The sequence below is a fragment of the Oncorhynchus keta genome, unplaced genomic scaffold, assembly GCF_023373465.1.
Source record: "Oncorhynchus keta strain PuntledgeMale-10-30-2019 unplaced genomic scaffold, Oket_V2 Un_contig_22762_pilon_pilon, whole genome shotgun sequence".
In the NCBI taxonomy this organism is placed as follows: domain Eukaryota; kingdom Metazoa; phylum Chordata; class Actinopteri; order Salmoniformes; family Salmonidae; genus Oncorhynchus; species Oncorhynchus keta.
Genome location: NW_026283041.1, coordinates 135,158 through 154,563, shown reverse-complemented (window position 1 = coordinate 154,563; position 19,406 = coordinate 135,158). Strand labels below are relative to the sequence as shown.

The window sequence follows — 19,406 nt, the reverse complement described above, 5'->3', positions numbered from 1 at the left end:
TATTTATACCATCTCTCTCTCAATCCCTTCTCTGTTTCTCTCAGATGTTTGTTGCGGACTGTAGTGCCTTCAGTCAGGGCTCTGCTTGCATGTGTGACTGTAGGTGTTTACATCAACTAACTCAACTATCAACACTTGATGACATACTGCTGGGCACATCCAGTCAATACATTCAGGAGGTGGGTTCTAGGCAGATAGTAAAACGCATGCATCTTGGTAGCTACAACGAAGTACAGGACACCCTTAATTCATCACTACTCACACCAAACAAAACATTGTGTTAATTAGGGGCCACCTTAGCAAACGTTTCAAAACCAAATGCAGCAGAAGTCGAAAATTGCCTCTTTTTTTTTTTACCGGACATATACTACTAGTTCCTTCCGGTTTTACTCTGTTTTCTTCCATTTTGGTGTCTACTGAACAGGACCCAGCCAGGTGCACCTCTAACAAGGACACTGTATAGCCTTCTATAATTACTCCTCAGGGATAGAAGATAAACCAATGAGAAACATTTCATTGAATCACAGCCATGACTCAGAACATCAATAACATTTTAATAGGATCAACCCAAATGGCACTTTAGGGAATGGGGTGCCATTTGGGAGACAACATCTCTTACTGGTGAGACTGACGTTGAACATTTGATTTGCAGTTGTAGGCACCCTGATTTGACCTCTAACATCTGACCTTGTTTAGAACCAGAAAGACACCTGGCAAGAGGTCTAGTCATCGTAAACACATTAAAAACAGTTACAATGATCAATGACATGTTCTGCTATAAGAGCTTTACACTCAGACAGCATACTGCATGTAGCTTACTGACCCTTTTATAGGACTAATATAATGACACTGACTAGCCTTTTATAGGACTAATATAATGTAGTTTACTGACTAGCCTTTTATAGGACTAATATAATGTAGCTTACTGACTAGCCTTTTATAGGACTAATATAATGTAGCTGACTAGCCTTTTTATAGGACTAATATAATGTAGCTTACTGACTACCTATAGGACTAATATAATGTAGCTTACTGACTAGCCTTTTATAGACTAATATAATGTAGTTTACTGACTAGCCTTTTATAGGACTAATATAATGTCTAATGACTAGCCTTTTATAGGACTAATATAATGTAGCTCTGACTAGCCTTTATAGGACTAATATAATGTAGCTTACTGACTAGCCTTTTATAGGACTAATATAATGTAGCTTACTGACTAGCCTTTTATAGGACTAATATAATGTAGTTTACTGACTAGCCTTTTATAGGACTAATATAATGTAGCTTACTGACTAGCCTTTATAGACTAATATATCGTAGCTTACTGACTAGCCTTTTATAGGACTAATATAATGTAGCTTACTGACTAGCCTTTTATAGGACTAATAATGTAGCTTACTGACTAGCCTTTTTATAGGACTAATATAATGTAGCTTACTGACTAGCCTTTTATAGGACTAATATAATGTAGCTTACTGACTAGCCTTTTATAGGACTAATATAATGTAGCTTACTGACTAGCCTTTATAGGACTAATATAATGTAGTTTACTGACTAGCCTTTTATAGGACTAATATAATGTAGCTTACTGACTAGCCTTTTATAGGACTAATATAATGTAGCAGCTATCCTTTTATAGGACTAATATAATGTAGCTTACTGACTAGCCTTTTATAGGACTAATATAATGTAGCTTACTGACTAGCCTTTTGTAGGACTAATATAATGTAGCTTACTGACTAGCCTTTTATAGGACTAATATAATGTAGCTTACTGACTAGCCTTTTATAGGACTAATATAATGTAGCTTACTGACTAGCCTTATAGGACTAATATAATGTAGCTTACTGATTTTATAGGACTAATATAATGTAGCTTACTGACTAGCCTTTTATAGGACTAATATAATGTAGACTACTGACTAGCCTTTTTTTATAGGACTAATATAATATAGCTTACTGACTAGCCTTTTAATAATATAATGTAGCTTACTGACTAGCCTTTTACTAATATAATGTAGCACTGACTAGCCTTGTATAGTACTAATATAATGTAGTTTACTGACTAATAGGACTAATAAAATGTAGCTTAATGACTAGCCTTTTATAGGATTAATATAATGTAGCTTACTGACTAGCCTTTTATAGGACTAATATATTATAGCTTACTGACTAGCCTTTTTATAGGACTAATATAATGTAGCTTACTGACTAGCTTTTTTATAGACTAATATCCAATTTGTAAGTCGCTCTGGATAAAAGCGTCTGCTAAATGACTTAAATGTAAATGTAAATAATGTAGCTTACTGACAAGCCTTTTATAGGACTAATATAATGTAGCTTACTGACTAGCCTTTTATAGGACTAATATAATGTAGACTACTGACTAGCCTTTTATAGGACTAATATAATATAGCTTACTGACTAGCCTTTTATAGGACTAATATAATGTAGCTTACTGACTAGCCTTTTATAGGACTAATATAATGTAGCTTACTGACTAGCCTTTTATAGGACTAATATAATGTAGTTTACTGACTAGCCTTTTATAGGACTAATATAATGTAGCTTACTGACTAGCCTTTTTATAGGACTAATATAATGTAGCTTACTGACTAGCCTTTTATAGGACTAATATAATGTAGCTTACTGACTAGCCTTTTATAGGACTAATATAATGTAGCTTACTGACTAGCCTTTTTATAGGACTAATATAATGTAGCTTACTGACTAGCCTTTTATAGGACTAATATAATGTAGTTTACTGACTAGCCTTTTATAGGACTAATATAATGTAGCTTACTGACTAGCCTTTTATAGGACTAATATAATGTAGTTTACTGACTAGCCTTTTATAGGACTAATATAATGTAGCTTACTGACTAGCCTTTTATAGGACTAATATAATGTAGCTTACTGACTATCCTTTTATAGGACTAATATAATGTAGCTTACTGACTAGCCTTTTATAGGACTAATATAATGTAGCTTACTGACTAGCCTTTTGTAGGACTAATATAATGTAGCTTACTGACTAGCCTTTTATAGGACTAATATAATGTAGCTTACTGACTAGCCTTTTATAGGACTAATATAATGTAGCTTACTGACTAGCCTTTTATAGGACTAATATAATGTAGCTTACTGACAGCCTTTTATAGGACTAATATAATGTAGCTTACTGACTAGCCTTTTATAGGACTAATATAATGTAGACTACTGACTAGCCTTTTATAGGACTAATATAATATAGCTTACTGACTAGCCTTTTATAGGACTAATATAATGTAGCTTACTGACTAGCCTTTTATAGGACTAATATAATGTAGCTTACTGACTAGCCTTGTATAGTACTAATATAATGTAGTTTACTGACTAGCCTCTTATAGGACTAATAAAATGTAGCTTAATGACTAGCCTTTTTATAGGACTCATATAATGTAGCTTACTGACCCTTTTATAGTACTAATATAATGTAGCTTACTGACTAGCCTTTTATAGGACTAATATAATGTAGCTTACTGACTAGCCTTTTATAGGACTAATATAATATAGCTTACTGACTAGCCTTTTATAGGACTAATATAATGTAGCTTACTGACTAGCCTTTTATAGGACTAATATAATGTAGTTTACTGACTAGCCTTTTATAGGACTAATATAATGTAGCTTACTGACTAGCCTTTTATAGGATTAATATAATGTAGCTTACTGACTAGCCTTTTATAGGACTAATATAATGTAGCTTACTGACTAGCCTTTTATAGGACTAATATAATGTAGCTTACTGACTAGCTTTTATAGGACTAATATCCAATTTGTAAGTCGCTCTGGATAAAAGCGTCTGCTAAATGACTTAAATGTAAATGTAAATAATGTAGCTTACTGACAAGCCTTTTATAGGACTAATATAATGTAGCTTACTGACTAGCCTTTTTATAGGACTAATATAATGTAGACTACTGACTAGCCTTTTATAGGACTAATATAATATAGGACTATAGTACTAATATAATGTAGCTTACTGACTAGCCTTTTATAGGACTAATATAATGTAGCTTACTGGACTAATAGGACTAATATAATATAGCTTACTGACTAGCCTTTTATAGGACTAATATAATGTAGCTTACTGACTAGCCTTTTATAGGACTAATATAATGTAGTTTACTGACTAGCCTTTTATAGGACTAATATAATGTAGCTTACTGACTAGCCTTTTATAGGATTAATATAATGTAGCTTACTGACTAGCCTTTTATAGGACTAATATAATGTAGCTTACTGACTAGCCTTTTATAGGACTAATATAATGTAGCTTACTGACTAGCTTTTATAGGACTAATATCCAATTTGTAAGTCGCTCTGGATAAAAGCGTCTGCTAAATGACTTAAATGTAAATGTAAATAATGTAGCTTACTGACTAGCCTTTTATAGGACTAATATAATGTAGCTTACTGACTAGCCTTTTATAGGACTAATATAATGTAGACTACTGACTAGCCTTTTATAGGACTAATATAATATAGCTTACTGACTAGCCTTTTATAGGACTAATATAATGTAGACTACTGACTAGCCTTTTGTAGGACTAATATAATATAGACTACTGACTAGCCTTTTATAGGACTAATATAATGTAGACTACTGACTAGCCTTTTATAGGACTAATATAATGTAGCTTACTGACTAGCCTTTTTATAGGACTAGCATGTAGACTACTGACTAGCCTTTTATAGGACTAGCATGTAGACTACTGACTAGGCTTTTATAGGACTAGCATGTAGACTACTGACTAGCCTTTTATAGGACTAATATAATGTAGCCTACTGACTAGCCTTTTATAGGACTAATATAATGTAGCCTACTGGCTAGCCTTTTATAGGACTAGCATGTAGACTACTGACTAGCCTTTTTAGTGAGGACATTTGGTGATACATGATAAGACATCAATATTACCCAGTCCCTTAGTTTTATTTATTTATTTATTTATTTATTTTTACCTTTATTTAACCAGGTAGGCTAGTTGAGAACAAGTTCTCATTTGCAACTGCGACCTGGCCAAGATAAAGCATAGCAGTGTGAACAGACAACACAGAGTTACACATGGAGTAAACAATTAACAAGTCAATAACACAGTAGAAAAAATGGGCAGTCTATATACAATGTGTGCAAAAGGCATGAGGAGGTAGGCGAATAATACAATTTTGCAGATTAACACTGGAGTGATAAATGATCAGATGATCATGTACAGGTAGAGAGATATTGGTGTGCAAAAGAGCAGAAAAGTAAATAAATAAAAAAACTGTATAAAAACAGTATGGGAATGAGGTAGGTGAAAATGGGTGGGCTATTTACCTATAGACTATGTACAGCTGCAGCGATCGGTTAGCTGCTCGGATAGCTGATGTTTGAAGTTGGTGAGGGAAATAAAGTCTCCAACTTCAGCGATTTTGCAATGTTCCAGTCACAGGCAGCAGAGTACTGGAACGAAGGCGGCCGAATGAGGTGTTGGCTTTAGGGATGATCAGTGAGATACACCTGCTGGAGCGCGTGCTACGGATGGGTGTTGCCATCGTGACCAGTGAACTGAGATAAGGCGGAGCTTTACCTAGCATGGACTTGTAGATGACCTGGAGCCAGTGGGTCTGGCGACGAATATGTAGTGAGGGCCAGCCGACTAGAGCATACAGGTCGCAGTGGTGGGTGGTATAAGGTGCTTTAGTGACAAAACGGATGGCACTGTGATAGACTGCATCCAGTTTGCTGAGTAGAGTGTTGGAAGCCATTTTGTAGATGACATCGCCGAGTCGAGGATCGGTAGGATAGTCAGTTTTACTAGGGTAAGCTTGGCAGCGTGAGTGAAGGAGGCTTTGTTGTGGAATAGAAAGCCGACTCTTGATTTGATTTTCGATTGGAGATGTTTGATGTGAGTCTGGAAGGAGAGTTTGCAGTCTAGCCAGACACCTAGGTACTTATAGATGTCCACATATTCAAGGTCGGAACCATCAGGGTGGTGATGCTAGTCGGGCATGCGGGTGCAGGCAGCGATCGGTTGAAAAGCATGCATTTGGTTTTACTCGCGTTCAAGAGCAGTTGGAGGCCACGGAAGGAGTGCTGTATGGCATTGAAGCTCGTTTGGAGGTTAGATAGCACAGTGTCAATGACGGGCCGAAAGTATATAGAATGGTGTCGTCTGCGTAGAGGTGGATCAGGGAATCGCCCGCAGCAAGAGCAACATCATTGATATATACAGAGAAAAGAGTCGGCCGGAATTGAACCCTGTGGCACCCCCATAGAGACTGCCGGAGGACCGGACAGCATGCCCTCCGATTTGACACACTGAACTCTGTCTGCAAAGTAATTGGTGAACCAGGCAAGGCAGTCATCCGAAAAACCGAGGCTGTTGAGTCTGCCGATAAGAATATGGTGATTGACAGAGTCGAAAGCCTTGGCGAGGTCGATGAAGATGGCTGCACAGTACTGTCTTTTATCGATGGCGGTTATGATATCGTTTAGTACCTTGAGTGTGGCTGAGGTGCACCCGTGACCGGCTCGGAAACCAGATTGCACAGCGGAGAAAGGTACGGTGGGATTCGAGATGGTCAGTGACCTGTTTGTTGACTTGGCTTTCGAAGACCTTAGATAGGTAGGGCAGGATGGATATAGGTCTATAACAGTTTGGGTCCAGGGTGTCTCCTCCTTTGAAGAGGGGATGACTGCGGCAGCTTTCAATCCTTGGGGATCTCAGACGATATGAAAGAGAGGTTGAACAGGCTGGTAATAGGGGTTGCCAATGGCGGCAGATAGTTTCAGAAATAGAGGTCCAGATTGTCAAGCCCAGCTGATTTGTACGGGTCCAGGTTTTGCAGCTCTTTCAGAACATCTGCTATCTGGATTTGGGTAAAGGAGAACCTGGAGAGGCTTGGGTGAGGAGCTACGGGGGTGGAGCTGTTGGCCGAGGTTGGAGTAGCCAGGCGGAAGGCATGGCCAGCCGTTGAGAAGTGCTTATTGAAGTTTTCGCTAATCATGGGATTTATCGGTGGAGACCGTGTTTCCTAGCCTCAGTGCAGTGGGCAGCTGGGAGGAGGTGCTCTTGTTCTCCATGGACTTCACAGTGTCCCAGAACTTTTTGGAGTTGGAGCTACAGGATGCAAACTTCTGCCTGAAGAAGCTGGCCTTAGCTTTCCTGACTGACTGCGTGTATTGGTTCCTGACTTCCTGAACAGTTGCATATCACGGGGGCTATTCGATGCTATTGCAGTCCGCCACAGGATGTTTTTGTGCTGGTCGAGGGCAGTCAGGTCTGGAGTGAAACAAGGGCTGTATCTGTTCTTGGTTCTGCATTTTTGAACGGAGCATGCTTATCTAAAATGGTGAGGAAGTTACTTTTAAAGAATGACCAGGCGTCCTCAACTGACGGGATGAGGTCAATGTCCTTCCAGGATACCCGGGCCAGGTCGATTAGAAAGGCCTGCTCACAGAAGTGTTTTAGGGAGCGTTTGACAGTGATGAGGGTGGTCGTTTGACTGCGGCTCCGTGGCGGACACAGGCAATGAGGCAGTGATCTCTGAGATCCTGGTTGAAGACAGCGGAGGTATATTTGGAGGGCCAGTTGGTCAGGATGACATCTATGAGGGTGCCCTTGTTTACAGAGTTAGGGTTGTACCTGGTGGGTTCCTTGATGATTTGAGTGAGATTGAGGGCATCTAGCTTAGATTGTAGGACTGCCGGGGTGTTAAGCATATCCCAGTTTAGGTCACCTAACAGAACAAACTCTGAAGCTAGATGGGGGCGATCAATTCACAAATGGTGTCCAGGGCACAGCTGGGAGCTGAGGTTGGTCGGTAGCAGGCGGCAACAGTGAGAGACTTGTTTCTGGGAGAGTAATTTTCAAAATTAGTAGTTCAAACTGTTTGGGTATGGACCTGGAAAGTATGACATTACTTTGCAGGCTATCTCTGCAGAAGACTGCGACTCCGCCCCCTTTGGCAGTTCTATCTTGACGGAAGATGTTATAGTTGGGTATGGAAATCTCTGAATTTTTGGTGGCCTTCCTGAGCCAGGATTCAGACACGGCAAGGACATCAGGGTTAGCAGAGTGTGCTAAAGCAGTGAGTAAAACAAACTTAGGGAGGAGGCTTCTGATGTTGACATGCATAAAACCAAGGCTTTTCGATCACAGAAGTCAACAAATGAGGGTACCTGGGGACATGCAGGGCCTGGGTTTACCTCCACATCACCCGCGGAACAGAGAAGGAGTAGTATGAGGGCTAAAGGCTATCAAAACTGGTCGCCTAGAGCATTGGGGGCAGAGGATAAGAGGAGCAGGTTTCTGGGCATGGTAGAATATATTCAGGGCATAATGCGCAGACAGGGGTATGGTGGGGTGCGGGTACAGCAGAGGTAAGCCCAGGCACTGGGTGATGATGAGAGAGGTTGTATCTCTGGACATGCTGGTTGTAATGGGTGAGGTCACTGCATGTGTGGGAGGTGGGACAAAGGAGGTAACAGGGGTATGCAGAGTGGATCTAGGGGCTCCATTGTGAACTAAAACAATGATAACTAACCTGAACAACAGTATACAAGGCATATTGACATTTGAGAGAGACATACAGCGAGGCATACAGTAATTACAGGTGTTGAATTGGGAAAGCTAGCTAAAAACAGTAGGCGAGGCTAATCAGCTATCACAACAAACAGCAGGTAAAATGGCGTTGACTAGGCAACTGGGCCGACAGATAAACCAACAAGCAGAATGGAGTACCGTGATTAATGGACAGTCCAGCGTCGTCAGCTATGTAGTTCTTGAGTGTGTCATAAAAATAAAATAAAAATTAAAAGTAATAGCGATTCCGTATCACAGTGGGTGAGGCAGGTTTCCGGAAGGTATAAACCAAATAAAAAATCAAAAAGAGATAGAAAGTAAATGGGTTCAGAGTGTTTGGGATGCGGTGATTCAGATGGTTAGCAGGCCTGTGCTAACAAGCTAACAGTTCGTAGGCCCGGGCTAGACAAGCTAGCCGTTAGCAGGCGAATTAGCAAGCAGGGAGATAGCGAGGGCTAGGGAGTTAACCTTTGGGGACGTCGCGATGGGGTGAGTCTGTTTATTCCTCTTCATGCGGTGACATCGACAGACCGGTCGTGGGCCCGGGTAATTGTAGCCCAGGAGTATGCTACAGGTGCTCTAGTACGCTAGGTGAGCTGGAGACACAGCGATTCAGAAAGCTTGCGGGCCTTGGCCAGCAGATGGATCTTTGGCGATGTCGCAACGAAAAAGCCTGTTGAAACCACCTCGGACGATTATGTCGGCGGACCAGTCGTGATGGATCGAGGCGGGGCTCCGTGTCGGCAGTAAAGGGTCCAGGCCAATTGGCAAAAGAGGTATTGTTGGACCTCTTCGGCTAGTCGGGAGATGGGCTTAGCTCGAGGCTAGCTCAAGGCTAACTGGTGCTTGCTTTGGGACAGAGGCGTTAGCCAGGAGTAGCCACTCGGTTGCAGCTAGCTAGTTGCGATGATCCGGTGTAAGGTTCAGAGCTTGCGGTAGGAATCCGGAGATGTGGTAGAGAAAAAGCAGTCTGATATGCTCTGGGTTGATGTCGCGCTGGTGTCCTAGTTAGCTTTGAAGACCGCTAGCAGTGGCTAACTGAGTACTAGCTAGTTAGCTGGCTAGCTTCTGATGGGGTTCGGTTCTAAAGTAAAGTATAGAAAAAGCAGATCCATACCACATTGGGTGATGCGGGTTGCAGGAGAGTATATTCAGCTCTAGTTGGAAAGTGAGATTAAAATATGCGAAATATATACAGAAAAAAACGAGGAAAACTATATTTACACTATATTTACACCAGACAGGACGGGACAAGACAAAACACACATCCGACTGCTACGCCATCTTGGAATCTTGGAACCAGTGAGGACATTTGATAATACATGATAATACATCAATATTACCCAGTCCCTTAGTGAGGACATTTGATAATACATGATAATACATCAATATTACCCAGTCCCTTAGTGAGGACATTTGATAATACATGATAATACATCAATATTACCCAGTCCCTTAGTGAGGACATTTGATAATACATGATAATACATCAATATTACCCAGTCCCTTATTGAGGACATTTGATAATACATGATAATACATCAATATTACCCAGTCCCTTAGTGAGGACATGATGGTATGTGTTCAGTAAAAGGGCATTTGAAAATAAGTGATTGTGCTGATCCTGCGTGACCTCACTCACTCACATTTGATACACACACACAATACACACACACACACACACACACACACACACACACACAATACACACACACTGGGTCTTTCTCCATCCACACCATCCACACTCATCACAGAAGAAAGCCACTGTGGTCAGCACCTCTGGATTTAATGCTTGCTGCTAAACCACAGCTCACATTTAATCTCAGATCCCTTGTCAGGACAGACAGCCCATACACACCACACCACACACAGACTACATGACATCCCAATTCAGTCAATTATTTTAGGACAAACTTCTCCAAATTACATATTCCAGAGGGCAAGATATAGGCGCAGTAAATCAACTTCGATATAGGCCCATTTGAAATAAACTTCAGATATAGGCCCAGTTCCAAATCGACTTTGATATAGGCCCAGTCCCAAATCAACTCCTAGATATATTTGACCAGTCCCAAATCAACTTCTAGACATAGGCCCAGTCTCAAATCAACTTTGATATAGGCCCAGTCCCAAATCAACTCGATATAGGCCCAGTTGCAAATCAGCTCCTAGATGTATCACTAGCCACTTTAACTATGCCACTTTGTTTACTTTGTCTACATACTCATCTCATATGTATATACTGTAATACTCAATACCATCTACTGTATGCTGCTCTGTACCATCACTCATTCATATATCCCTTATGTACATATTTGATATCCCCTTACACAATGTGTATAAGACAGTAGTTTTGGACATTTGTTAGTTAGATTACTTTCTCCAAAAGAGGGCAAGATTGGTTATCACTGTATTTGATAATACTAGATAATACAAATCAATTTAGGCGCTACACACTCCACATTAACATCTGCTAACCATGTGTATGTGACAAATTAAACATTTGATTTGATTTGATATAGGCCCAGTTCCAATTCAGCCATTATTTTAGGACAAGATTCTCCAAAAGAGGGCAAGATATAGGCCCAGTCCCAAATCAACTCGATATAGTCCTAGATCCAAATCAGCTCCTAGATATAGGCCCAGTCCCAAATCAGCTCCTAGATATAGGCCCAGTTGCAAATCAGCTCAATAGATGTATCACTAGCCACTTTAACTATGCCACTTTGTTTACTTTGTCTACATACTCATCTCATATGTATATGACTGGTATGTGTTCGATACCATCTACTGTATGCTGCTCTGTACCATCACTCATTCATATATCCTTATGTACATATTCTTTATCCCCTTACACTGTGTATAAGACAGTAGTTTTGGAATTGTTAGTTAGATTACTTGTTGGTTATCACTGCATTTGTCGGAACTAGAAGCACAAGCATTTCGCTACACTCGCATTAACATCTGCTAACCATGTGTATGTGACAAATAAAATTTGATTTGATTTGATATAGGCCCAGTTCCAATTCAGCCATTATTTTAGGACAAGATTCTCCAAAAGAGGGCAAGATATAGGCCCAGTCCCAAATCAACTCGATATAGTCCTAGATCCAAATCAGCTCCTAGATATAGGCCCAGTCCCAAATCAACTCGATATAGGCCCAGTCCCAAATCAACTCCTAGCTCCCAGCCCATTTCCCCTGATAGATCTGAAAAGATCGGATGGGTGTATGCAACAGGGTTAAAGTGATGTAGGGGCTAGGAATTGAATTGGGATTGTGCTTCCGAGTGGCGCAGCGGTCTAAGGCACTGCATCTCAGTGGTTGAGGCGTCACTACAGAATCCAGGCTTTATCACAACCGGCCGTGATTGGGAGTCCCATAGGGTGGCACAGAATTGGCCCAGCTTTGGCTGGTGTAGGCCGTCGTTTTAAATAAGAATGTGTTCTTTAACTAACTTGCCTAGTTAAATAAAGGTTAAATAAAATGTAAATAAAAACAAGTTATTTAAGGGTATTTTAAACAGCACGTCAAATTTTTGAATGGTCTCTTTGTCCTGTTGTCTAAAGGAGAACTCACCAGACCCATTGTCAGTTTGCACAGTAAGCAAGCAGCCTTTTCATTTGCCGTTAGTTTGTTTTCTTTGTTTCTCTTTGTGTTGTAGTTACCAGCCGTTGGTGACTGACGGACGTCAGTTTTGCCCGTTTCTAAATGTAGAATCGGTTTGCAAGTTACGACCAGCACTCTGTTCAGAGGTGCTGATTAATCTCGGCCGGTGGATGCTCGACAATCCTAGCGGTCTGTCCGTGCCTTTAGTGTGTGTGTGTGTGTGTGTGTGTGTGTGTGTGTGTGTGTGTGTGTGTGTGTGTGTGTGTGTGTGTGTGTGTGTGAACTGTCTGTCTGCACAATAAGGCAGGCAAGATAGCAGTGAATAGGCTTTGAGTAGCCTGATTACCCAAGAGCCTCTCCTTCAAGCCTAAACTCATATCTCTCCTTTTCTCTCTCTCTCCCCTTTCTATGGGTGTTGGTAATGAGATGGTGTTCTTGCATAACCAATTTTCTTTTTGATGATGGAGGAGACAAACCCTAGAGTCTCACTGAGTGTGCCCCGACCCAACCCTAGTGCCTAGACCATATATTGGAGATAGGAAGGGTCCTTCTAAGTGCACTTGGGGCCCTTATCGACCTTGTCTCCATGGAGATGAGCTTGTTCAGTGGGTTCTGAGGATGTGTGGAGCCTGGAGGAGCCTCTCAAGGGCCCCTCTCCAGTCTGTCGTCTTTTCATCCCACGACATTGTCCTCGGATCTCCACAAAACGAGACATGTTGTTTAAAACGTCCATATATCCATGACATAGCGTTTTTAAAACGTTTTTGACAAACCCAACAGCAGCTTTTGATTCTGCTTGTGAGGCGATCAGTCTTGTAATAATCATTCTATTTCATAGGCCTAATACATATTGTACTTGTTGACAACCCTCAATAGTAGCTCTTGATTGTGCTGCGTATGTTGAGGTGGTTGTGGTAGGAGATCTCAGGAGACATATCATATGCCCTCATGTCTAATAGAATTGGTAGTCCATGAATCGTCTTCAGTATTTTATATTCATGGTATTGATGGTTATGAGAGCAGTCGTGGCCAAAAGAACACAAATATTAATTGCCAAAAAGTTTGCTGCTTCATTGTCTTTAGATATTTTTGTCAGATGTTACTATGGAATACTGAAGTATAATTACAAGCATTTCATAAGTGTCAAAGGCTTTTATTGATAATTACAAATAGTTGATGCAAAGAGTCAATATTTGCAGTGTTGACCCTTCTTTTTCAAGACCTCTGCAATCTGCCCTGGCATGCTGTCAATTAACTTCTGGGCCACATCCTGACTGATGGCAGCCCATTCTTGCATAATCAATGCTTGGAGTTTGTCAGAATTTGTGGGTTTTTGTTTGTCCACCCGCCTCTTGAGGATTGACCACAAGATCTCAATGGGATTAAGGTCTGGGGAGTTTCCTTGCCATGGACCCAAAATATCGATGGTTTGTTCCCCGAGCCACTTAGTTATCACTTTTGCCTTATGGCAAGGTGCTCCATCATGCTGGAAAAGGCATTGTTCGTCACCAAACTGTTCCTGGATGGTTGGGAGGAGTTGCTCTCAGAGGATGTGTTGGTACCATTATTTATTCATGGCTGTGAGTAAGCCCACTCCCTTGGCTGAGAAGCAACCCCACACATAAATGGTCTCAGGATGCTTTACTGTTGGCATGACACAGGACTGATGTCTTCTCCAGACAAGCTTTTTTCCGGATGCCCCAAACAATCGGAAACGGGATTCATCAGAGAAAATGACTTTACCCCAGTCCTCAGCAGTCCAATCCCTGTACCTTTTGTTTTTCCTGGAGAGAAGTGGCTTCTTTGCTGCCATCCTCCAAAAGTCTTTGCCTCACTGTGCGTGCAGATGCACTCACACCTGCCTGCTGTCATTCCTGAGCAAGCTCTGTACTGGTGGTGCCCCGATCCCACAGCTGAATCAACTTTAGGCGACGCTTCTGGCGCTTGCTTGACTTTCTTGGGCGCCCTGAAGCCTTCTTCACAACAATTGAACTGCTCTTCTTGAAGTTCTTGGATGATCCGAAAAATTGTTGATTTAGGTGCAATCTTACTGGCAGCAAGATCCTTGCCTGTGAAGCCCTTTTTGTGCAAAGCAATGATGACGGCACGAGTTTCCTTGCAGGTAACCATGATTGACAGAGGAAGAAGATTCTAGACACCACCCTCCTTTTGAAGCTTCCAGTCTGTTATTCGAACTCAATCAGCATGACAGAGTGAACTCCAGCCTTGTCCTCGCCAGCACTCACACCTGTGTTAACGAGAGAATCACTGACATGATGTCAGCTGGTCCTTTTGTGGCAGGGCTGAAATGCAGTGGAAATGTTTTTTGGGGGATTCAGTTCATTTGCATGGCAAATGCATGTTTATTGTTTACTCCATGTGTAACTCTGTGTTGTTGTCAGTTCACACTGCTATGCTTTATCTTGGCCAGGTCGCAGTTGTAAATGAGAACTTGTTCTCAACTAGCCTACCTGGCTAAATAAAGGTGAAATAAAATAAATAAAATAAAGAGGGACTTTGCAATTAATTGCAATTCATCTGATCACTCTTCATAACATTCTGGAGTACATGCAAATTGCCGTCATACAAACTGAGGCAGCAGACTAATATTTGTGTCGTTCTCAAAACTTTTGGCCACAACTGTAGAATCCATACCAGAGCATTGGCCTCTGATGCTCAACGTGTCCCTTCTCCACTTGTTAATGACGTAAGGTGCGTTTTACAGCGGGCATTAATTTGACACAGGTAAAGACAGGGGCCCTGTCTCTGTTTGTTTTACAGCAGGAGAGCTGCTTCGTGCTGGAGCCCAATGATTTGGAGCTTGTTACCACACTGATTTATCCTTGTAATACAGCAGTGGTGAGATCAGAAAGAGCAGTAAAGATCAGAACGAGCAGTAAATCTCTCCTCGTAAATTGTAATATATAGCATTGAGCGGTAGCTGTGATACCCTGCTGCTTTCCAGCCCAGGACTACAGTAGGCTATGAATGATTATCTACACCACTGCAGTCCATCTTTAAAAGCTTTAGAATTTCTCACTAATGGACCTTATCACAGAGTAACGGGTTGACTACTTAATAATCCCCTTAGTTTGAAGTTTGTCAACCGAAAGGCATTTAGCGATAAATCCCTGAAGAGGACCTGTCAAGTTCGACAGAATCTGTTAATGTCAGATCTCAGATCAGATGTTGACGTTGATCTATGCATTGTTTGGATCCAGGCTGGTTGTTTGAGCAGCTTAACCTTGGATATCTCTCATAGTCGTCTCTTAATGGCTGCACTGAGTACAGCAGATTGAGAACGTCCTCTCTCTCCTCGTGTTAGTGTTCTGGCAATCTGCTTTGGCACAGACAAGGTCCTATTTCTCTCTCTCTCTGTGTGTGTGTGTGTGTGTGTGTGTGTGTGTGTGTGTGTGTGTGTGTGTGTGTGTGTTGGCACCATGGGGCTGTGTCAATCACAGCTCATTTTCTATCAGATGTTGTCAATCTCACACCAGTGAATCAGAAACAACACTTTAAGACAGCTGTCATACTGATCAGCTTTTCAGACTGCTGAGATCTAGGATGCATCCCTATTCCCTATATAGTGCACTGCATTTTACCAGAGTCATATGGACCCTAAAGAGAATTTGGGACGCAATCCTAATGAATTATTCACAAGCTCCCTTGCTGTGGAACATGCAGGTGATTGAACTCACACATGTGGTGAACACAGTTGAACTTCCCCTACTTTCATCTTAGTGGGAGCGTTAGTGGGAACCTGGATTAGAATTAGTGGGCTATAAGGTTCTATTATCAGGGCCAGGTGTTTAGCCCCTGACAGAGAAATCCCATGTCATCTCTGAAAGTGCCGTAACTTTCCAAATGCCAATGTATCTTGTGGACTTGGTGAAGCCTGTCTCCTGTGGGCGTCATGTCGCTGTGTATACCATCTGCATCCTAAAAATCTGGTACCCTGTATATAGTGTGTAGGGAATAGGGTGTGATTTGGGACTTAGCCTGACTATCTGACTCATAAAACCAAACTAGGGCTGGGAACTGACCTCACGATACAATGTTACCACTATACCAAATATCTCCTACATCTGCACATTGATCTGGTACTGGTACTCCCTGTGTATGGCTCCACATAGATCTGGTACTCCCTGTATATAGCTCCACATTGATCTGGTACTCCCTGTATATAGCTCCACATTGATCTGGTACTCCCTGTATATAGCTCCACATAGATCTGGTACTCCCTGTATATAGCTCCACATTGATCTGGTACTCCCTGTATATAGCTCCACATTGATCTGGTACTCCCTGTATATAGCTCCACATAGATCTGGTACTCCCTGTGTATGGCTCCACATAGATCTGGTACTCCCTGTATATAGCTCCACATTGATCTGGTACTCCCTGTATATAGCTCCACATTGATCTGGTACTCCCTGTATATAGCTCCACATTGATCTGGTACTGGTACTCCCTGTATATAACTCCACATTGATCTGGTACTGGTACTCCCTGTATATAGCTCCACATTGATCTGGTACTCCCTGTATATAACTCCACATTGATCTGGTACTGGTACTCCCTGTATATAGCTCCACATTGATCTGGTACTCCCTGTATATAACTCCACATTGATCTGGTACTGGTACTCCCTGTATATAACTCCACATTGATCTGGTACTGGTACTCCCTGTATATAACTCCACATTGATCTGGTACTGGTACTCCCTGTATATAGCTCCACATTGATCTGGTACTCCCTGTATATAACTCCACATTGATCTGGTACTGGTACTCCCTGTATATAGCTCCACATTGATCTGGTACTCCCTGTATATAGCGCCACATTGATCTGGTACTCCCTGTGTATAGATCCACATTGATCTGGTACTCCCTGTGTATAGATCCACATTGATATGGTACTTCCTGTATATAGCTCCACATTGATCTGGTACTCCCTGTATATAGCTCCACATTGATCTGGTACTGGTGCTCCCTGTATATAGCTCCACATTGATCTGGTACTGGTACTCCCTGTATATAGCTCCACATTGATCTGGTACTGGTACTCCCTGTATATAGCTCCACATAGATCTGGTACTCCCTGTATATAGCTCCACATTGATCTGGTACTCCCTGTATATAGCTCCACATTGATCTGGTACTCCCTGTATATAGCTCCACATTGATCTGGTACTCCCTGTATATAGCTCCACATTGATATGGTACTGGTACTCCCTGTATATAGCTCCACATAGATCTGGTACTCCCTGTATATAGCTCCACATTGATATGGTACTGGTACTCCCTGTATATAGCTCCACATAGATCTGGTACTCCCTGTGTATGGCTCCACATAGATCTGGTACTCCCTGTATATAGCTCCACATTGATCTGGTACTCCCTGTGTATAGCTCCACATTGATCTGGTACTCCCTGTATATAGCTCCACATTGATCTGGTACTCCCTGTATATAGCTCCACATTGATATGGTACTGGTACTCCCTGTATATAGCTCCACATAGATCTGGTACTCCCTGTATATAGCTCCACATTGATATGGTACTGGTACTCCCTGTATATAGCTCCACATAGATCTGGTACTCCCTGTATATAGCTCCACATTGATCTGGTACTCCCTGTATATAGCTCCACATTGATATGGCACTGGTACTCCCTGTATATAGCTCCACATAGATCTGGTACTCCCTGTGTATGGCTCCACATAGATCTGGTACTCCCTGTATATAGCTCCACATTGATCTGGTACTCCCTGTGTATAGCTCCACATTGATCTGGTACTCCCTGTATATAGCTCCACATTGATCTGGTACTCCCTGTATATAGCTCCACATTGATCTGGTACTCCCTGTATATAGCTCCACATTGATCTGGTACTCCCTGTATATAGCTCCACATTGATCTGGTACTCCCTGTATATAGCTCCACATTGATCTGGTACTCCCTGTATATAGCTCCACATTGATCTGGTACTCCCTGTATATAGCTCCACATTGATATGGTACTGGTACTCCCTGTATATAGCTCCACATTGATCTGGTACTCCCTGTATATAGCTCCACATTGATATGGTACTGGTACTCCCTGTATATAGCTCCACATAGATCTGGTACTCCCTGTATATAGCTCCACATTGATCTGGTACTCCCTGTATATAGCTCCACATTGATCTGGTACTCCCTGTATATAGCTCCACATTGATCTGGTACTCCCTGTATATAGCTCCACATTGATCTGGTACTGGTACTCCCTGTATATAACTCCACATTGATCTGGTACTGGTACTCCCTGTATATAGCTCCACATTGATCTGGTACTCCCTGTATATAACTCCACATTGATCTGGTACTGGTACTCCCTGTATATAGCTCCACATTGATCTGGTACTCCCTGTATATAACTCCACATTGATCTGGTACTGGTACTCCCTGTATATAACTCCACATTGATCTGGTACTGGTACTCCCTGTATATAACTCCACATTGATCTGGTACTGGTACTCCCTGTATATAGCTCCACATTGATCTGGTACTCCCTGTATATAACTCCACATTGATCTGGTACTGGTACTCCCTGTATATAGCTCCACATTGATCTGGTACTCCTGGTACTGTATATAGCGCCACATTGATCTGGTACTCCCTGTGTATAGCTCCACATTGATCTGGTACTCCCTGTGTATAGATCCACATTGATATGGTACTTCCTGTATATAGCTCCACATTGATCTGGTACTCCTGTATATAGCTCCACATTGATCTGGTACTGGTGCTCCCTGTATATAGCTCCACATTGATCTGGTACTGGTACTCCTGGTACTGTATATAGCTCCACATTGATCTGGTACTGGTACTCCCTGTATATAGCTCCACATAGATCTGGTACTCCCTGTATATAGCTCCACATTGATCTGGTACTCCCTGTATATAGCTCCACATTGATCTGGTACTCCCTGTATATAGCTCCACATTGATCTGGTACTCCCTGTATATAGCTCCACATTGATATGGTACTGGTACTCCCTGTATATAGCTCCACATAGATCTGGTACTCCCTGTATATAGCTCCACATTGATATGGTACTGGTACTCCCTGTATATAGCTCCACATAGATCTGGTACTCCCTGTATATAGCTCCACATTGATCTGGTACTCCCTGTATATAGC

The 19,406-nt window shown here is 41.7% G+C and overlaps 1 protein-coding gene across 1 annotated transcript in view; it reads left to right on the top strand.

Annotated features, from left to right (window-relative positions):
* Window positions 1-19,406, top strand: part of LOC127921614 (oxysterol-binding protein-related protein 8-like) — a 74,847-nt gene that overhangs the window by 10,393 nt on the left and 45,048 nt on the right. The window contains 1 exon segment of the mRNA XM_052505190.1: window positions 8,223-8,229. Coding sequence (XP_052361150.1) covers window positions 8,223-8,229 — 7 coding nt within the window.